This window comes from Megalopta genalis, chromosome 2 (assembly GCF_051020955.1).
Source record: "Megalopta genalis isolate 19385.01 chromosome 2, iyMegGena1_principal, whole genome shotgun sequence".
Classification (NCBI taxonomy): domain Eukaryota; kingdom Metazoa; phylum Arthropoda; class Insecta; order Hymenoptera; family Halictidae; genus Megalopta; species Megalopta genalis.
The window spans coordinates 10,985,940-11,007,877 of NC_135014.1; the positions used below are offsets into that span (position 1 = coordinate 10,985,940).

Sequence of the window (21,938 nt, forward strand, 5' to 3'; positions counted from 1 at the left end):
TTGACCTTGTTCAAGTCGCGTGCTAAAAGTGTCCTAGAGTGGAATTGCGCAATGATCTCGATTCCTGCGACAAGGGAGCGTAGACTAGGCGAACAATTAATATGGTAATTAATCATTTCCATTCATATACGTATCGCTACAGGAAACCGGCACCGGTGAAGTCACGCTTATGCGACGTTGGCCGTTAATGCGCGTGCACACGATGCCCATAACCTTCACTCGCGATCGAGTTGGATAATTAGCGATTATCCGATTTCTTATTGGGATTGCGGCAGGCGGCGATAAACTTAAAGTAGCAAGAAAAAAAAGTTCGAGTAAACGACGTTTTAACGTTCGTCGTAAAAACACTTTCGTCTGTGCCGTCGGCGTTTGTCTCGTAGCCGCAAACGCGACACCAGCGTGGCGTCATTGGCACTCGTACTTCTGCTTGCGGTTTTTGTAACCGGTGCGACGAATCATTATTTAGCATATAGAAAATCTGCAGTTTATCGCGTCGCGTCTATACGCGTGTTTACGATCTCGGAAGGTATAAATCGGCCCACGAGATGCGCAATGGAATGACGATATTGCGAATCGACCGGGGACGATCTGCCGGTCGTTCGCGGTTCGATCGCGACCTTCGCCGGGAGGCGCTGACCAGGAATAGACACTCGAAACCGTCCGCGGATCGGATAACGCTCCGCGATCTCGTCTTACCGTGAGAATTTTTTTCTCGCAGTCGTCGATACCCTACAAACGAAACACCGACAGGTTCGGGGGCTTTTAAAGCCGGCGATCTCTCGGTTTTCCGACACGCGTCCCTTATGCAAAACACGACGGCGTGCATGCGGCTCGTACGGCGCCATGTGGGGCACGTCCGATTCCGCGGAGTTACAGGCTCTGATTCGCGTTCACAAAAGGGGCGTACGCTTGGTTCCGCACCATTTTCACTCGGCGCGGATCGTTACAGTGGTCGTTGCTCGATCGACGTAACCGCGGTCTCGCAAACCAGCTTCTCTCGCCGATAGAAGACGCAACGTATACTGGGCACGCGAGCAATAATTACTCCTAATTATAGCGAGCTATCGGCTCCGGTATCGCGAATGCTCCAGTAACCGATACTCCCCGACGCTTTGTCCGCTGCGAAGTCGCTCTTTTAATAGCCGACCGGATAACTGAACTTGCCACTGAATCGGACAATCGACGATGATACCGTTGTGGTCGATAAGGGACACAAACACGTATTCCACCAGCTTTTCTAGCCACTAATCTTTCACGATGCTTTCAGCGTTAGAAGTAGACCGTTCCATTGGTATATTACCATACTTAGCTGATCGATAAGGAACAGAAGGGCTCTTCCGCAGTGTTTAGTCTGCACGTCTAGCTTTCCTAGTCACTGATCTCTTTCCCATGCCTCTTAGCGTTAGCAGGCCACTCAGAATGTTTATGGACTGGAGACAGGTAAATAGTAACCGAATAAGATCATTTTTATGGTAGAATATTCCATCTTTCTCTAATCTATGTCCTTTGTTTTTAGCGTTAGAGGTAGGTCTCGAGAATTGTTCCAACGACACTAGTTCCGTAGGATTTTCGTAGACCACGGACGCATTAAATATTAAATCTACCGAGCCGTTCGAGACAACCGCTTTTATTCGAACCCTTCGTGGACGAGGATTTTTTGAAGTATCAAAGATATTTTCATTTACATTGTGCTTGCATTGTCGTTGTCAAAGAGTTAACGTCGTCCAAATTCTGAAGATTCTTTCATCGGAAATGATAGACATCTTAATGCAAGCACGTGTTTCAAGTAAAACGATGAAAACTGAATTCATCGGTCACTATTAGCGCTCGGTAGGTTTAGCGTTAAACCATCTATACCTGCGAACGGAATCGTCCTTGCTCGTCAATTATCACCAATTAGTTGACCATGTCAAAGATTAGTTAACAATCCCCGGGTAGATACCGTGGCGTATCTCGATAAAGTTGCGAACAAGCGTACACCGCGATTGGCGATAGTCGACGATGATTATGCTCGGGTTGTTCCGCTCGCGGATGCAAATTGGTCGAGTTTACGACGATTTCGGGAAACAAGATGCGAGGAAGAAGGTGCCGCGAATAGAGAGGAGAGAAGAGGGTCGCAGGGAAAGGAAGATGTGCTCTCTGCTGGGGCATCGAACCGTGACCCGAGCACCTGTTGCCGCCTCCACGCTCCTAGATTAATGCGAGCCGACCTACCCTGCCGCCTCCGCACCCTGCTCGAGTCACTGCCGCCGCCGACACCGCCAACACAACGCGCCGATACAGCCGCGTAGGCATAGCGAACCGATGTAACCTCTCCGACGAGAATCCCATGGACCGTGACCGCTCAAAAGCTCGGCCGTGCGAGTTCATCGACGCAGTGGCGACACGGTTGAATCGCCGTTTCGCTCGTTACTCGCTTGTCCGCCTCTCTGATCGAGACCGGCGACGCGAGCGTCTTCATTCATCGAGGCGCGAGTGCAGAAGCGTGCGGCCGACACGCGCGAGCCTCCAAGATCCCCCGCGTTCAAGGAAAACCATAAATTTAGCCGCGGTGAAGTCGCACGCGTCGCGAAACGATACTCCGCCTTCCCATGCTCTGTTCGCGATACACTGCTCGCGTTTAGCTTCCTCGCTGTCCGCGCCGCTTCCACCGCAGCCCCTTGGCTTGCGCATTAACTCTCATTAACGAGGCAATCCGTTCTTTCTGCAATGGCTGTTCTTTCAAAGGAGATTTTATTCGATTGATCCGATGTTGCCATTTGAGATTAGTGGACGTCTTATTTTGCAAATGAAATCCTATAATGGACTCTTAAATCGATGTTATTAATTTGTCAGCTTTCCAGCCGTTATCGTTAGAACTTGCTTGCATTTATTAATTATCGTGAATAACGCTACAATCTATTGTGACCCGCTGATAGTCGCAGCGGCTGTTTATTCTACTCTCGTCACTCGAGATTAGCGATGACTTTGTTTGGGAAAACAGACTGAAAGCCTGAAGTGGCCTCTTAAATTAATCTTCTGAATCATTAGGCATCTAGACTGCGCTTAGCCCCAGCACGCCACCGCGTTCACATTCTGTTCGTCAATTATAGCCATTAGCATAGCAGCTGGTTCACTCTAACCCTTGTCGCGTGACATTCGCGTTAAACATCATCTTCTGGACGATAGATTGCATATTGTACTCGAAATTACAAGCTCAAAGATACAGAGAGCATTATCGTCGTTCGCCCTCCGCGTGCAACAGGTGCGCCAACATCGGGTGTCCCCGGCGTTATTTAAATATTAACAACGGCTCTTTATCTCGCTCGATAGATCGGCGACGGGCTCCTCTCGGGCGCGGCCGCTTTGAACTTGAAATTCATTTCGTGTCACCCTGCGCCGCGGCTGCCAATGTTGTTGACTCCTATTCTTAACGAGCTGCTATTTAAGATTTGGTACGTGCTCGAAAATAAATCGTCCGCGGTCACGGCGCGCGTCGCGAAGTTCAGGGTCGAGTATCGTTCGTTGCAACCTTTTAATACCGAGTCGAGCTCTCTCGCCGCAGCTGCCGCCGCCGCCGCCGCGGCACGTGTCCTTTTATTACAGGGATAATCCGGCGGCGCGGTAATGCGCTCGCTCCCTTGTGCAGCAATTGCGATGCACTTCTCGGGAGGTGGGTTCGCTGGTCGCTCGCTAGATGTCCGGAGACACCCGGGGTGTACCTGGTACCCTCAGGTGTGCGCGTGATTTACGACGGCTATAAATGCGCCCTTGAAACGCGTCAAGTGCCGAGAATCAATTCCCGAAATGTCCGCAAAATCCAAGCGAGTTGATCAACCATTCTCGCTGGGATTTCTTTCGCAATCGCGTCGATCAACGCTTCTTCGCCTATAATAATTTTCCCGATGGCACGAGGCGGTTTTTTGTCTCTTGCAAATTTCTTGACAGAAGAATCTAATATCGATTCAGAGCAACGTCCATATTTAGCAGATCGTGCGAAGGGTTAACGAATCGGAAATTAGACAATTAGAAACAATTATGGCGCGTTGACTCTTCAAACGTCCCCAGTAAAATTCTGTTAGCTCGAATACGTTTCAATGGAGATGAATGTTTGAAAAACTATTGTAAAATAGCGTTGAATCGGTCCGAGGGACTCACCTGTCTGCGAAACCGTCGCCGAGCCGGTTCCTTCGCGACCGCGCAGCTCTGCGAGCATGTTCGAGAGATGATTTCGGGGCCCACGAGTAGCGAAGTCAAAGTTCCGGCGTTCACGATCACACTAAATATCGGCCGGCATCCACAGGTTTTAATATATATTTCGTGCAGTAATCTTCGGCTCCATCGGTGTACAGTTAGGAATGCGTGAACTTGCCAACGGGGGGGAAAAGAAGGAGACTGGTAGAGGAAAAAATCGAAGCAACAGAAAAATGTAGCCGGGTGGGATCCAGGTCACCGAGCCCGGGGAACGATGAACCGCCGTTTCGAGCTCATCGAATATGTAATAGACATATCTAAATAGCGTTAGATAGTGGGAATCGAGCAGCCCCTTCGATCCGAGAATTTTAAGAGGGAGAGACCGAGAGCGAGAGAGAGAGAGAGAGAGTCGATCACAGCGATCCAAACTCCTGTTAAATTACCGAATCGCTGGAACGGCGACGGGAGCCACCTGGGTCCCGATAATGGGGTCCAGTTTCCCCATGAAGTGACCAAGACCGACCGTGGCGTGATGCGAGACCGGGCCTACAGCGGTTGGTCCCGTGTCCTCAAATTCCCTCGGGTCTCCCCCCCCCCCCTCTCTTGAGTGCTCGTTAAGTGGTTAACGTCGGAACGACGTCGTTGACACGGCCGATTAGAGTACTCCGGGCTAAGCTGTTGGGTTCTCGGCGATGAACGTTCCGGTTAAGACCGCGCCGGAGCAAAACAGAAGTCCCGCGGGCGACAGTTTCTGACAAACACCGGGCGATCCCGCGCTCGATCGCTTTAGCTTCCCCTTGGAAGTATCAAGCCGCAGATAAGTCCCGCGAGTTTATACGACGGCGAGCGTTATCGTTTATCCGGATAAGATAAACATTGGGTGCGCTTCTCGCGGATCAAGCGCGGCGGCCCGGCTCGGCGCGGTGCGCGGCGAGTCTTGGAGGCGGCTACGAGCCACATATTAAGCGCGCACATCTGTTACGCGGTTGCCTCGTGGGTCCCCGGGCGCTAGCATAAACAAGAGACGCCGGAATATATATATCGGCGACGTTAGGAACGATCGACGACGAAAAAATTAGGTGCATTTGGCCGGCCGCCAGGTCCCCAGGAATTCTCACGCCTCGCAGAGGCCCGCGGCCCGGCCCGACTCGGCCCGACGCGCCGTTCTCTCTCTCCGCACCTTCTTCTTCTTCTTCTTCTTCTTCTTCTTCTTCTTCCTCCTTCTCTTCGTCTTCCTCCTTCTCTTCGTCTTCGTCCTCCTCTTCTGCCGGGTCATCCTAGACCAGCTCCGCCGCCGCGGCGTGTACGTAACTCCTTCTACTTACATAATTCAGCGCGAACAATGCATCGGATCTGCGAGCCACGTTTTCAAATTGCAAACAAGATAGGCTTAATGGCGGCGCGATAACGAAACGACGCGACGGAACAACGGTCAGATAGAACGATCGTGTGCCAATCTATAGCCGCGCTCCAGATACCAGTACAATTATGTATTTCGCTCGCAAACCGTTTTACACGATCGATCCGCGTCCGCGTGTCGGATTCTCTAATACGGATTCATGAATATTTCGCAGCGCGAACTTATCACGCGGCGACCGAGTGCGATCTTTTTTTCCATGGCTACGACATTGGCCGATCTCATTCGGATCACCTAGGGACAGGTGAGAACACGGCTACAGTAATGTCTCCCTAACTGACGGTCAGATTGTGCAGAAAAATGGACAATTTGGGGAAAGGAGATACGATTATTCGAGCCTTGCAGCTAGTTTTTCTGACGGTTGTTGACAATTCGTAACTATAAAGACGAACGCGAGGCTCGAATAATTGTATCTCCGCTTCTGAAGTTGTCCATTTTTGTGCGAAATCTGAGTGTCAATTAGAGGGACATTACTGTAATTGGTTGTTGTAGAACGTCGCCGTTACGATCGTCGCTGTTAACCCTTTGCACTCGAACACATTTTGACTATAAATCTGAATTCGTTCTTCTGACTTATGGTATTTCTATTTTATATGACAAAGTGCATTTTTTATGCATATAAAATTTAGTCTTGTGACTCGTACAATAATTAGACTTTTAATAATTTTTATATCTAAGCTTTTATAACATAAAAATTATCTTGGAACGTGATGTAACAATTTTTTAGTGGTGTCTCGGGGTCACCACTCGAGCACAAAGGGTTAACAATCGCCGCTCCGCGAGATCCTTTGCGTAGAAACTCTTTCGTTCAGCCTCGAGGTTCGATGCGCCGAGCATTGGTTTTACTATAACATGTGCTATCGCGCGATTGTACTTTTTTTTCTGAAATTGATAAAGGTAGAGACGTGCTGCTAATGTCACGTCACGCGAATAGCGACGATACAGGAACAGATTCTGATTCGTTTTCGATAGATTCGGAAATATAAAAATACGCAGGACCGATTTTCTGCGAATGTGCACGATTCTATTTTTGATGCGACATTAATATGTTCAGTATGCATCGGCGTAGGCTCGGTGTCTCTATCGGTGTAGATTCTATCATTCAGGCATTTAAACCATCGACGACCACTTTGCGTCTTTCGCACAAATTTTTGCCTCATTCAGCTTAGAAATTGAAGCTCGATTATTGTCTAGAAAAACTTGAACTCGTGTTCCGACGCATTTAAATATCCCAGAAAAATTCGAGGAAGTCTAGGCGAATTTTCTAACGCCTCAGAACAGGGATCCAAGCGTCCAACTGCACTCGGATATTGTAGAAACATTCGTGAAGGTCCTCCAGCGTTTCCAACCTTGACATCCACTGCAACTGGATGCATTTACACAGGGTCCGTCGCAAAAGTATCCGCGACGACCCCCGCTTGTATTTTAAAGCATATTTATTCCTAATTTCTGGAGGTAGTCCCTTATTCTATGGCTAGCCGCTGTCGCGACGAATTTTATTTTATTGCCCCGTCGTCGTTGCACCTGTGATCTTGCAACGACCTTTCTTCAATTTCGGGAATAATCACAGGGCGTTAGATCCGGACTGGTATGCTATTAACACACTAAGCCTGCCGCAGCTGAACAAAGCATTTCGTTTCCGAACAGGTACCACCAAGCATTCTGTAAATCTCGATGCAAATTTATTGCTCGAGTCCCTCTGACTAACGCGACGTTCGAGGAATTTGAACAGCTTTAAGTCTCCATTAATCATTAAAGGTACTCGTGAAGGTTATTAGTACTTAAAGCGGCATACCTGTCGCATTTACAATAGGATAAGGGCAAAACTGTACGCAGAGAGGATACTTTTGGGACAGAGCTTGTCTGGAAGAATTTGAAAGACCTTGCGGTTCGGCGGTGCGAAAGGACGCGAGGCAACCGATGCATTTGGGCCTCGAAGGGCGAGGCGAGGCGAGGCGAGGCACGGCGCGGCCCGATGCGCGACCTGCCCTACGAACCTGTTCGTAACGGCAGCGATTCTGCGGGCAAGTCGCTGTCAAAAAGAGAGCCAGATGCCTCTCCCGACTCTCCCCGTAGTCCCTACCCACGGCAGAGCGTGTGGTGACCGGCTTGTGGTCCCTAGGACCTCTCCCTATCCCCTATCACCTATCTCGAATCCCCTCCACGAGGCGCCGACCGGTGTGCCTGCCGGTTTCTCACCCCCTGCGCCCCCGATCGAGCCTATTATCCCTCTTCGTCTGTCGCGCGGAGAAAGTGAAGGATGAACGGAGCCGCAATGGCGGGGCACGGCGCGGCACGGTGTCGGCGCGGAGAGCGGAGACCCGTGAGCGCGAGAGGAGAGGGTGGAGAGGAGAGGCTCTGGAACCTCTTTGGCTCTTCGGTAGAGGCAGCCTGGGTGGGCGGCAGTTGTCCAGGCCGGCGCAGTCTGTGTCGAGGCGACGTGCTCTACACGACGGAGCGGCAAATCGCGTCTTCTCCAACTCGCAAGCCGCTCGCTCGCTCGCTCGCTCTTTCCCCTTCCTCTCTTTCTCTCTCCCCTCTTCCACGCGTTCGTCTTCTTCTTTCTCCTTCGAGCCTCTCTCGTTCCTTGCACTCTCCGCGAGTCGCCATTCTCCTCTCGTTCTCTCTCCCTCTCTCCGCACCGAGTTCTGGCTTATCCTCTATTGCTCCTCTTTCCTCGGCCCATTCATCCTTCTCAGGCCCACCTCTCCGTCCTTCTCGTCCAGACGGAATCTCCTTCTCTCTCTCTTTTTCGCTCTTGCTCGATCTTACTCTTTCCCGCTGCTAACCTCTCTCTCTCTCTCTCTCTCTCTCTCTCTCTCTCTCTCTCTCTCTCTCTCTCTCTCTCTCTCTCCAAGCAGACTCTCCGTCCTCCTCTCGAGCCGAGCCGAGCCGAGCTTACTGCTACCTGGCCGTGTTACCTCAGGGTTCCGGATACGCGCGTCGACTTCGTCAACGTTGTGTCGTGGTGCGGTACACGCTCTCCGGCCACGGAATTCCAGTGCCACGTCTCGGGTCGGTCGGTCGGTGTGTGTCCGTCCGTTTGTCCGTCTATCCGCGCGTATGTCAGTCGCTCGTGTCCTCTACGGTGTGTATATCGGCCGCGTTTCTTCGCTCCTGCTCGACGTCGTCCTCCTCCCCCACCACCTCCTCCTTCTGCCGTGTTCGACTGTATCGCGCGAGCAGGACCGACTGCTGGTGAACGGGCTAATCGTGGCCGACTAGAGCGACGGAACGCGTCGCACGTCCTCGTCGTCGTCGTCGTGCAAACACACGGTCGCGATAACGAGCTGCGCGAACAGCGAGAAGGTGAAACGAAGATACCGTGATACATATACGTCGGGATCCCTCGCGGGTGTGTTCCTCTCGCACGCGTTGACACGTGCTTGCTTGCGAGACCGCGTCGTCGCTGTGCCGCGGCTCTCGACTCTCGGTTTCATCTGCCCCCCCCCCCCCCCCCCTCCTACCCCCGGTGCGGCGGGGAGCCTGCACGCGGAGCGGAAAGGCTCGCAAAAGAATCTCGAAGGAGTCGAGGAGGTGTATCGCGAAGGAATATCGAGGAGGTATCGCGAAGGGATCGCGGGTGTTGCCGCGAATTCCGAGGAACGGTTGACGCAGAGGTTGTTTCTTCTCGAGGAGGGGTACCAATACATGGTGCTGCTGCTGCTGCTGCGAGTGCATTCTTCGCCGATTGCCACACGTGCGCTAACATTCGCAATCCGGTCCGCTTTCTTTGTCTCTGTAAACGTCGTCGCCGAGAGCAGCCTCCTCTCCGCGGCCCGCCGAATCCGCGCGGACCCTCGCGCGGATCAGGCCCAGACGCTCATGGTGTAATCTTCTCCGATGGTGTGATCGGAATAATTTGATCGGGCACACCGTGGCTATTCGGCGAAATTCTTTTCCACGAACCCCCCCGTCGCCTGACTGCAAAACACGAGGCGTTCGTGAGTCACGCTCTCTCCGTTCCCTCCTTCTCTCTCTCTCTCTCTCTTTCTCTCTCTCTCTCTCTCTCTCTCTCTCTCTATCTCTCAGTCTCGCTGTCTCTTTGGTCTCTCCTTCTACGAGATATAATGGGGATCGTTCGGAATCGCTTTTAGTATACAGACGGTCCGGTAAATGTTGTTTGGGGGGTGATTTTATGGGGGAACAGTTCCTCAGAAACTAGCGAGAGACCACCGTTCGTTCAGTTAGACGTCGGATACTACGTCGCATGCCGGGATGGAAACCCGTTTCTCACCCGGGCAACATTATTTTAGCGGTTATTACGGTTTAAAAGCTGTCCGGTATTACAAATCGTACGAAACTGCAATCGCGCGTGCACGCGCGAGGTCTCCGAGAGATTTTGAGAGATACAAATACGAGAGCTTGCAGCTTTAACTCGATGTAAATTGTTATAACTCGTTGGTTGTTGTAACTGATTTATTATATTATATGATATTATATTTATTATATTTACGATATTGTATAATATTATATTACATTATATGATATTATATTTATCATATCTACGATATTATATAATATAATATTATATTACATTATATGATATTATATTTATCATATCTACGATATTATATAATATAATATTATATTACATTACATTATATTATATTTATTAAATTTATGATATATTAATCGTTCTCCATACGTTCTTCTCGGCCAATTAATTTTCGCCTAATTGTGATAAATTAGTTACAAGAACCAACGAGTCGTAATCGTGGATCGCTAATCAGATCACTTCGCGGCGCACCCTGTTCGAGATACAGCGAAATTTTGCGCAAATATGAAAGTCCAGAAATCGAGTTTCGACGATAAACGACCGCTTTTACAGAGATAAAACTGTACCGTCGTTTGCCCGTCCTCGTTCGCCTCGACCAGGTCGTGGCACACACGCGACGTCGCGTCTCCCTCGCGCTTTCCCGCGAATGACTCGTCCCAGCCATTAGCGCGTCGCGTTTGTTGGTAATCACGAAACGGCGAGACATGCCACGGCGATTCACCGAACAAGAAATACTCGCACCGATTTCATGTTCATTCAAGATTACGATCTCCGTCCCGTCCCCCCGACGTCCCCGCGTCCATATCTCGTTTAGGGGACGGACGGGGCTCTCTTCGTAGAATTTCCCATTCTGCTGCGACGGCAGAGGAGTCGTCGGCGCTGTTTCTCGGGACCGTTTCGTTCCCGGTGAATTCGGGGGCCACCAGGAATTCGGTCTCGACCGGGACCGGGCCGAAACTGGTCCAAAAGTGGCCGAGATGCATCGGAGATCGAACCGTGACGATGCTCCGATCCGCTCTTCTGCTCCGTTAGTCCTTGCGAAACGGTTATCTTGCTACAAGTTGCGCGAGGACGTTTTGCGTCTGCTCCGAAACTTTGCCCGCAAAAAAATCCTGACGGTTCTAAATAGGTCGTTGGATCCTGTGAAAAATCCGGGGGCGTCTGGAGAGATCGTAGATCGCGCAGAAAAATTGTGAAGCTTTTAGAGAGATCGAAAATCGCGCAGAGAAATCCTGACGTTTGTAAAATAGGTCGTTAGATATACTAAAAAAAAAATCCTGATGCTTCTGAAGAGATCGTGGATCGCGCAGAAAAATTCTGACGCTTCTGAACAGATCGTAGATCACGCAAAAAAATTCTGAAGCTTTCAAAAAGATCGTAGATCACGCAGAAAAATCCCGATACCTTCGAAGAGTTCGTGGGATTCGCAGAAAAATCTTGACATCTCTGAAAAGACTTCTGTAAAGAAATTCTGGTGACATCGTAGACCCAGCAGAAAAATTCCAATGCCATTAAAAAATATTGCAGTGCCCCGAAAAAGCTCGCTAGTCCGCGAAAGAAGCTCGAATAGGTCGCACCTTCGTCGCGGATGTAGGAAAATCGCAGTTGTATTAACGCGACACGTTTGCGACGATATATTCCGGATATTCTCGATCATCAAAATCGTGCATAGTCCGCGGAAACCGTTGGTCCCATTGATTTCCTCGACGCGTAAGTCCCCAAAAATTCGGAGGATGCGACACGCGGCGCACACCTGGTTGGTGGAACGGTTCGTGCAGCCGCGCGCCGCGAGGATAGAAGGCGGCGGCGTTCTCCCGGCGAGTGAATAAGAAGAAAGTGGTTTTCATCGAATACGGGGATTGCGTAATAATTGCAGGCCGCCGCGGAGGGCTCTATGACAAACCGGCTTCGCGAGACGCGGCCGCGCGAGCGCGAGCGCGCGGATCACGTACACGGCTCTCCTCCGCGCGTGTCTCTTCGGCCTGCCTGCCGCGCGCGTCGTACCTGGAATTTCTTAATTTGGTCCGATCGACCTATTCGCCGGCCCGAATCGGTCGTAGCCTCTGCACTCTTCTCCGTAGCCGGCCCGACGACCGAACGTTCCCGCGAGCGCGAGCCGCGCGCGCTCGCGTCGTCGCTCGAACCTCGCGATTTTTCGGAAAATCGCCGCTCTACCGTTTCGAAAGTGGAACGCCACGCTCTGTGTCCCCTCGCCGAATTCCCAGTCAGGGAATCGGTCAGCTCAAGGTCCCCCTGCGCCGACCGGAATGCAGATTAATCGCTCGCCGAGGCGATACGGTTATCGTCGCGACGCGTGATTCACCGATTTCGATCGCGATCACGCGCGCTCCGCGCTGGAAAGTTTGGCCGGATCGTCACGCCTCGTTCCGCGAAATCGAGCCGAAGGGCAGCCGTCTTCTTCGTTTCGATCCGCGAAATAATATACAGGGTGTCTCGAAAATGTCTCGCAATCCGAAAGCGGCAGGTTCCTCAGGTCATTTGTAGCAACTTTTTCCTTTGCGAAAATGTTCTCCGTGGCTTCGTTTACGAGTTATTAACGAAAAACAGTGACCAATAAGAGGCGAGCTCGCCTAGCGCGCGGCGGCCCAGCCAACGAGTGCACGGTGCCCAGTTCCGCCCATTGGCTCGGCCGGTCACGTGCCAACTGATCTTGCCTCTCATTGGTCACTGTTTTTCGTTAATAACTCGTAAACGAAGCCGCGGATTGCATTTTCGCTAACGAAAAAATTGTTTCAAATCACCCCAGGAATAATCCCCGGATTGCGAGACATTTTTGGGACTCCCCGTATGCGGCGCCCGTACCCACAGGGCGTCGAGTGGATGCCGCATATATGTGGCGCGAAAGGGTTAAGAAAATATCTGAAAGAAGATATGCTGTCTGTCACTTTTGAAATACTATTTCACCGTGTGCTCTGCTTTCTCGACTAAGAGCCGGATGCTAATTGGCCGCGAGTTTTCGCCTGCTGGCCCAAGTCTCTCGGTCTCGTTCGCAGACGATCGGCGTTCTCCAGCTCTGTTAGTACACCGGTATCCCCACCTGGCCGGCCGCGACCTCCGCCTTGTTCAATCCGAAAGCCGTATTTGGTTGTCGCGTTAACAGACCCGCGAAAGTGCAAGTGGCCGGTCGCTCTCTCGCGCGCAACAAAATGGTACGACGATCCACGTCGCCGTCGCCGTCAGTAAATATTTTGCAGCGGTTAAAACACCGGACCCTGGCATCCTTTGGAAACCAGTTCCAGTTGCGTCGCGCGGCCTAGAGAAACCAGCCTAGAGGGTCTATCGCCGAAAAACGTAGCCTCGGCGCAGAGAGCGCCGGGGATCATCCGTCGCCGTTCTCTCTCTCTCTCTCTCTCTCTCTCTCTTTCGCTCTCTTTCGCTCTCGCTCTTGCTCTCTCGCCAAGCAAGCGCCGCGGGAAAGGTCGGCCGGGGATTTACGGGCCCTCTCCGCGAATTCCATCCGCGGAGGCCATCCTCAAGGACAAGGCATCCTCGTGAATCGGAGGCGGACCGAGTCCGTTCCTTCGGAGACGCGAGCGCGACTCGTCGTATCAAGTTCGAGGCTGCGCGAGGACGCGGCTCGATGGTCTCACGCGCCGCTAAAGGTCGCGATCCGTAATCGATATTATATTCAGGTCTCTAGAGTTACTTTATAGCGTGCCCGCCGAAAGGGGAGACCCCCCGGTCCTCGCTCTGGGCGCCCTCGTTATAGGTCGCGCGAACGCGGAAAATTCGTCGATTTCGCGATACAACGGGGAACGCTGTTCAAACGAAAGAAAAATTGTCCGCGTCGGTTTCAAGAAATTGAAACTATATTAGAGAGTTCGATTGAAGATTAGACGTTGATGGTTTTAAATTCTTTCGGTCTTGAATGCATAAAATGTGTCATTGAAAGCGAACGTTACAAATGAAAGCAGTGCTCGTGAAAAATCAGAATAAATTATTAGCTTTTGTAATAGTATTAAATTTGCTATATAATTTCATCAGCTTTTTAATTATTGGATTGGTATAAAAAAAGACTTGAAATTTTACCAATTTATTTTTACTGATTCTTACATTTCTAAGCTAATAGAGAACAAATCGCTTTCGGTGTAAATCCGTTGATCTGACTTTAATTATTTTCTGATTGCATTTGCGAGCATTTTTTCGATGCAAATACAAAAGTACCGTGTTGGACCTTTACGTTTGCTTCGCAGAAAATTTCCAAGCTTCTCGATAAAAATTGTCTTCTTTTTCCAAGAAATAATGATTAAAAATCGTCTGATCATTATAATTGTGAAGATAATGCTACTGCAAAGGGTTAAACGTCGATCGCATAATATTATCGCCGATGCAATCGCATAATGCGTGCAACAATCTGCTCCTATGTATAAACAGTCACGTATAAAAAGGGCTCCCAATAGTAAAAAGGGCTACAACAATAATCACATTCCGGCCACCGTGCTCTGAATTTATCCGAATAAATCCGGCGCGACTTCGCGATCAGGTAAAAAAAAAAATATCGTTCCTCGTGGTTAGATCGCAGCAGCCGCGCCCACGTTGTCGGCGATATCGACCGAGGCAAAGGCGCGGCTGCGAAGGGCCGAGGCGCGACAGCCGTACTCTCGGGGCCACCCTCTCTGCTCTCGTTAGGGCGCGCGTAGGTTTCTCTTCTAATCGTTGCCACGGCGTAACTAGGACGTCGTCGGTGTGTCCAAGGCGATCGGGTGGTGGAGGAGGTGTAGTTAAGTGTCGGTGGTCGCCGGTGAACGCGTCGTCCTTTGGCTGGAGGCGAGAAGCGTTACGAGATGTCAAGATAGGTGGGGTTTCCGTTGGGGAACCGGCCGGCGACGAATCGGGCGAGACGAACCGGTGGCGAACGCTTGTGAAAACGTGAAACGGGGCCTACTCGCGGGGGCCGAGAACGAGAGAACTCGACGACGCTTCGTTATAGCGTCGACTGGCCGCGTGGCTCCTCAAGGTTGGACGAACTGTGCGTGCCGCAACGGAGAGAGTCTTCTATTCTTTCCTGTTCTGTTCTTTGCTGGTCTCTTCTGTTCTGTTCTCCCCTCTTCTATTCTCTTCTGTTCTTTTCTCTTTCCTTCTCTTCCGATCTGTTCATTTCTGTTCTCTTTTCTTCTATTTTATTCTCTTCTAGTCTCTTCTTTTCTGATCTATTCACTTCTGGTCTATTCACTTCTGGTCTATTCACTTCTGGTCTATTCACTTATGGTCTATTCACTTCTGGTCTATTCACTTCTGGTCTATTCACTTCTGGTCTCTTCTCTTCTGGTCTCTTTTCTTCTGGCCTCTTCTCTTCTGTTCTGTTTTCTTCTCTTCTAGTCTCTTCTCTTCTGGTCTCTATTTTTCTTGTCTTCTCTTCTGGTCTCTATTTTTCTTGTCTTCTCTTCTAGTCTCTTTTCTTGTCTTCTCTTCTTTTCTGGTCTCTTTTCTTGTCTTCTCTTCTGGTCTCTTTTCTTGTCTTCTTTTCTGGTCTTCTCTCTTGTGTCTCTTTTCTTGTCTTCTCTTCTGGTCTCTCCTCTTCTCTCTCGTTTCCTCTTCCCGTCTCTTCTCGTTTCTTCTCCCGGCTTCCAAGAGCTCTCCAGAGTCCTCCGATAGAGGCCGAGTACACGGACCCGTTATACAGCCGCCAAGTTGTTGCCGCAAGAATGCCGCCGAGCCGGCTCCTCCGCGGCACCCATGCGGCCCCGCGCGCGGCCGCATGCGTTATTCCGATCCGATCCGATTCGAGCCGAGATCCCCGCGTGCACGCGCTTCCTTCTTCCCGCTGTTACGTATCGTTTGATCGTCTGCTCGTCTGCTCGAAATCGTCCTCCTCCCCTTGCTCTCGTCGTCGTCGTCTATCTCTTGCTTCCCTCGGATCCGGAGATGCCAGGAATTACAATCGAATTTACTCGATAATTTAGATTGATAATTGTCTTTCAATCACATCGTGATTTTAATCGCATTGTACAATTTCGTTTGTTTGGATTTTTAAATACCGAAGCATCGCTGTTGTATTAACTCTTTGTACTCGAGCGGGGTGACTCCGAGGCGCCATTAAAATTTGTTACATCACGTTTGAAGATAATGTTTATATTAACCTTTTGTACTCGAGCGGTGACTCTGAGGCATTGTTAAAATTTGTAATATCACATTCTAAGATAATTTTTATATTAACAAAATCTAGAATTGAAAGAATTTCCCTCGAATTTCTTCCGAAAGTTCTTCACGGTTTCCACGGCAAAACTTAATCGCTTCGCCTAACTGTCGAAGGGCGTCTAACGCCGCCCGTCGAGGGGTGGCACACCGGGTTCGTCAGCGGGGACCAGGTGTTAGTTTTAGGGTCGAAACGCGTGGGCGCGTCGAAACCGGAATGAGTCATTCAGGTGTCGACTAAATGGATAAGAGAGACTGAGCGAGGCGAGAAGGAGAGCGAGAGAGAGAGAGAGAGAGAGAGAGAGAGAGAGCCTTCGATCGCCGGAATAAGGACATTTCGTATGCGGCGTTCAGGTTCGACGCCGGCCGAGACCGATTCCTGGCTACCTTTCCACGATCTCGCTGTAGAAGGCCGCGTTCGTTCGCCGACACGGGTCACGAACGGTGCGGAGAGTCGTGTGTCGGTGAACGAAAAGATCGTAGGTGGTGCGTGGCCAGGTGGGAGAAGGGAACGCGGATTGTCGTGATGTCACCGGGCTTCATTCGTCTCTTATGAATCGTTTTCTTCTTAAGGAGAGATTAAATCACCGTGCGTTGCATCCTCTAGACGCGGTTCGCCACTCCGCGCTACTCGGAACTGTTGCGAGAATCGTCGAAAAAGGTGTAGGACACGAAAATGTATACGAATTTCTTCGAGGTTCGAATGTAATTTGATGAGCCGTACTTCAATTACGTTGCACTCCAATTTACATTGTGTATTTCAATTACATTTAATATATTCCAATTTACAGTGCATTTCAATTACAGTGTATTTCAGTTTAAATTGCATTTCAATTTACATTTTATTTCAATTTACATTTTATTTCAATTTACATTCTATTTCAATTTACATTGTATTTCAATTACATTGCATTTCAATTTACATTTTATTTCAATTACATACGTGGCAATAAAATAATTAGTAATAGAATCAACGCGAAAGATTCGAATTACGTAATCGAACTACAATCCAGTGGAATTCCACCGTAACTGAATTACAATCTAGTTGAAATTACAACGCAGTTGAAACACAATTTAACTAAATTACATAATTGAAATACCACAAATCTAGCTAAGAGGGTAGCAAAGTTCTTCTTGAGTCGCCTCTGGTGACTCGTTTTCTTCTTAACCTCCCCTAATTGGCCGCGCAGTCATAACGGGAATCATCGCGTTATTAACAACGGTATCAAGCTCTCCGTTTCGCCGGTTGTTCATTGGGTTCCCAATTGTCCGATCGGAAATTGGCGACGCGCTCCGACGGCGCGTCGGCGCGTGTTACGTGCTCGCACAGCGTCGCGTCGCGCCGCGCACCGCGTCGCGCTCGCGCGCACGCACGCACGCTTTCTCTCGAACTTTCTACACGGTCCTGTGTCTATGTCTAAGCGCAACGGACGACGCACGCTGGTCAGAAGCGGCGGCCGCCTAACACCGCGTGGCTCGTGACACGCACGTTACTCTATTTTCTATTCGCATCTAATTCCGGCGGAGCAGACGGAAAGCGAGAGGAATCGGGCCGAGGCGAGTCGACGACGGGTCGGCCCGACTACGCGAGAGCCCAAGACCTCTATAATTCTCCGCGACCCTCTCGTCGTCTCTTTTGCCGCCTGTCGCGAGTCGCCACTGCGAACCGTGGGCTCCAGCTCCAGAAACGTTTGCCAGGCAATCGGATTCGTTGCTCGTGTTTTGCGATCTTCATCGCTGCTTCTTGCTCCGGAAAACCACCTTTTATTCCGTCGTCTGCGACCAATTCTGTAGTAATAAAATAATAATAATATTATTATAATTAACAATAATTAATTAATGATATAATGTGTATAATATATATTATAATCTATAATTATATATTTATAATCTATAGTATATATGCTATTACACTATTATAATCTATAGTATATATAATATAATAATATATAAATATATATAATTATTAATATAATATATGATAACAATTAATTAACAAAAATTAATATTATTATTATTTTTATTATTATATTCAGCAGTAAAATAAGTTAAGAAGTCCTCGAACACGTAATAGTTTAAATATAGGAGCAGTGCATTGTGTATTAATAGCAATATCTCGCAATTAACGTAGTAATTGAACAAAAACTAGCCAGTCTATTTTGCCAGTTCCCAATGTTGCGAAAAGTATAACTGAAAACCACCCCCTCGTTTTCTCTCGTGAACTCCGCAGAACAGCGAACGGAGCTGAAACAATCAATTCCCGCTTGTAATACACATTAGTCAGGCTATTGTAGTACCCACTCTCTGTGTCGTAATAATCGTTGTCCGTGGTTTTTCCTACGATTTGAAGGAGGATGACTGGAAACCACATCCTCGTTTTCTCTTCAACGTTCCACGGAACAGCCTCGAAGTAGAAAAAGAACGATTCCATTTAATAAATATTTCATAAACAGATCCATCTACGCGATTTTTCGTGTCGCAATTCTCGTCGCAATTCTCGTCGCTTATCGTCCAGAGGAGGATCACAAAAAACCACCCCTAATCTCGCACCCTCGTCGCACTCGGTGAAAACGAACCCCCGTCGACACCAAAGTTCCAGACTCGTCGGCTAATAAAAGGCTGTTCTCAGCAACGACTGTTGCTAGTTATACGGAAGGGATGCCTCGAAAAACCACCCCTCGATCTTTCCTCGCGGTCCGTAGAATCGTCATCGACTTCGAGTGAACGGAATTCTTTCCGCTCCGAAGTCACGAGTGCCATTAACCGGAGACCGTTGTATCCGTTGGGTGTGTTGCAATTGGCGTGTTGCTGGTTTTCGCTCCGATCCAGAAGACGACACCCACATGCCATTGCTTCCATTACCATATGCGGAGATCCCGATGGTCTTGGGTTTCCCCGTGTGGCAGGGCCGTGTCTCTCAGTCACCGGGCGTCTCGTGGACCGTCAGTTTGGTAGATCGTTGCTCGCTGCTGGTTCGCCGCTCGCTCCGATCGCCGGTCGTCGCTGGGTTCGTTCGCTCGTTCGCTCGTTCGCTCGTTAGTACGATCGCCGACACGCCGCGCCGCGCGTTCCTTTCCTGCCGCCGCGATCCGCTGCTGAACCGTAGGTTCAACCGTTTTCTATCGCGAGGCCCAATAACGCTCGCAAGGCCCAATAACGATCGCGAGGCCCAATAACGATCGTGAGGCCCAATAACGCTCGTAAGGCCAAATAACGCTCGCAAGGTTAAATAACGATCGCAAGGCCCAGTAACGCTCGCAGGGCCCAATAACGCTCGCAAGGCCCAATAACGATCGCCTCGAACAGGAAGAGCTCGGAGAAGGTGTCGCGATCGCGGCTCGTCCGTTTCTGGACCGAGATTTTCGCGTTGTTTCGGAAGCCGTCGGCGTCCGTCGGCGGGAAAGACCGATATCGGGCTGGTTCGACGGAGAAACGCTGAGTGGTTACGTCCGCGACGTGCCGTGATAAATTTGGTCGTTGATTCGTTAAGGTTCGTTCGTTCGTCTGGAAGCCGGGGCCAAACGAACCGACGGACCGTCGGGGACAAACCGGGGAACGAAATTAGCCGTTCTCTTGCTCCTCTCTTCTCTCTTCTATCTTCCGCGGTCCGTCCGGCTCGCCTCTCTTCTTCGTCCCTGTGCATTGTCCGCGCGTGTCCCGACGGTCCGCCGTTGTCGCGAGCGACTCACGAAAAACCGTTTCCCTGCTCACGTGACGACGAGGACGACGAGGACGACGTCTTGGGAACGATCTCACCTCTCATGTCTTCGGCATCGTTTCGTTTGTTTCCTCAGTGCGCGACCAGTGTCAACGAATCGAGAACGAAACGAAAGGGAAGAGGAACCGGCTACTAGCAGAGACACCTTGTCTCTCTCTCGACAGAGAGAGGGAGATCTAAAGAAGAGAGATCGATCTCTCGAGCGTCGTTCCAGGAACGAAGCCAGTTCCCGTTTTGTTCGCCTGGACGATTCTAGTGACGAGGTTCGCGTGGAGTCGGGCCTGTTTTCCGACTCGATGTGCCATAGCAAGCGACCTTGCCGAACCGATCTAAACCGCGAACAAGTGTCCCGGTCGTCGACGGAATCGTGACCGCGTGTGAATCGAACGGAAGAGGAGAACGGTGCGTGCCGACGTCGACGAAACGGAGCTCGGCGTGATTCGACGCGGAGTTTCTGTCGAATTTGTTCTTCGAATGACGTTCTTTTTTATTCTCGGGATCTACTAGAGTACATTTTTTGAACGAGGTTCGATTTATCTGAATTATTCGAATGATATTTGGATGTTTCGAATTTGATTCCAAGAATTTATTCGAATACTTTGAATAAATTCGAATATTTCGGGTAAATTCGAATACTTTGGATAAATTCGAATAGTTCGAATAGTTCGAATAAGTTTGAATACTTCGAATAAATTCGAAGGCATTCGAATACTTCGATTAAGTTCGAATATTTCGAATAGTTTGAATAAGTTCGAATACTTCGAATATTATTCGAGGAATTTATTCGAATATTTTGAACCCTATCCAAATATTTCGAACCCTATCCAAATATTTCGAACCCTATTCGAATACTTCGAACCCTATCCGAATATTTTGAACCTTATCCGAACAATTGATCCGAAACATTTCGAACAAATCGTCTCCCATTCGAAGAATCACTTTCGCAACATTCCTCCAATAAAATCCCCATCGAGCATCCCGAAATAAATCGAACATAATTCAAAGAATCGATTCAAAGCCGTCGAACGAATTCGACCGTGTTTCGAATAACGCCGAAATCTGATAAAAAGGGGACCCGATGAGCCGGGAGTATCTGCTCTGGAAGCTGGCTTGAGCAGAGAGAAGAAGTCGTCGGAGGGTGTACATCCCTAGAAGAAGAAGAAGAAGAAGAAGAAGAAGAATCTATAGAGCGGCGGAGGGTGTTGTCAGCGATGTCGACGCAGGCCTATTACAAGGACAGGCTCGGCTTCGACCCGGTGGACGCGGTCGCGGAGCTGCACCGGGAGCAAGGCTCGCAGCGCGGCTACGAGGAATCGCTGTCCAAGTTCAAAGGTCAGAGCGACGGATATTCGCACGGATTCGGTTGGTGGAGCAGCGAACGCGATGAGAACTGGCGCGGCCGAGCCGCGAACGCCGCGAACGGGCCCGCAGAACATCGGCCCGGCAGCTCGCAGGGTTTCTGGGGTTGCTGGGCGATGTTCATCGAGGCGCACGGTAGGTGGAGAGTTGGCATGCCGATGCTGGACCCAGTCCAACTACACCTTTGCCCGTGACCCCATCCCTCGGGAAACACCGCCCGGAACCCTCCTCTTCCCCGTATCCCTCTCCCGCCCTCTCTCTCTCTCCCCTTGTACCCCGTGCCCGCCGAATTTTTCCAACGATTTCTCCCAAGGCGTTTTAGTTTTCTGCTGTTCCTTTTCTATCACGCAATCGGGCACACGCTTCAGCTTCCTACCTCGGCATCCGACCTGCTCGGCCGACCTTTCGGCACGGTCTACAGGGTGTCCGCGGTGTCACGATCGCGTCGGATGTGTCAGTCGAAATCGCGTTTTCTCGCGAAACGGATGATGTTTGTTCCGTCGGCCGCGGTGTCGATTCGAGGACGACCTCGATTCGAGAACAATGGCGATTTTAGAAGGGCGGCGATTTGAGGATGATGTCGATTTAAGAGCAATATCAATTTGAGAAGCAATGTCAATTTGAGAAGCAATGTCAATTTGAGAAGCAATGTCAATTTGAGAAGCAATGTCAATTTGAGAAGCAATGTCAATTTAATCCCTTGCCATACTCCAACCAGCGTGACTCGTGTTATTGTCACTCTTTATTTACGAGCTTCGCAATCCTTTTCGTAGTGCAGGTTTGTCCCCTTGGACGTCTGATTTTCTCAACTATAATAATAATAACAACAATAATAA

At 49.8% G+C, this 21,938-nt stretch overlaps 1 protein-coding gene and 1 long non-coding RNA gene across 45 annotated transcripts in view; one reads left to right on the forward strand and one right to left on the reverse strand.

Moving 5' to 3' along the window:
* The window catches only part of shot (dystonin-like protein short stop), a 107,147-nt gene that overhangs the window by 3,994 nt on the left and 81,215 nt on the right, over positions 1-21,938 (forward strand). For 19 of the 44 annotated variants that reach the window (XR_013032615.1, XM_076518376.1, XM_076518372.1 and 16 more), the window contains exons 1-2: positions 19,820-20,145; positions 20,814-21,237. The exons of 6 other annotated variants lie outside the window; for them this stretch is intronic. Coding sequence is in view for 37 of the 38 variants with exons in the window: in XM_076518376.1 (XP_076374491.1) it covers positions 20,955-21,237 (283 nt within the window). In the remaining variant the exon portion in view is untranslated. Of the gene's footprint in view, positions 1-7,996; positions 8,679-19,819; positions 20,146-20,813; positions 21,238-21,938 lie in introns of those variants that run through there. 19 more of the 44 variants (XM_076518382.1, XM_076518407.1, XM_076518408.1 and 16 more) reach the window with 3 other exon arrangements.
* On the reverse strand, positions 16,713-19,514 carry LOC143258775 (uncharacterized). The gene is made up of 2 exons (XR_013032618.1): positions 18,327-19,514; positions 16,713-17,813 (listed from the first exon to the last, which is right to left on the reverse strand). It is a non-coding gene; the product is annotated as an uncharacterized LOC143258775 (long non-coding RNA).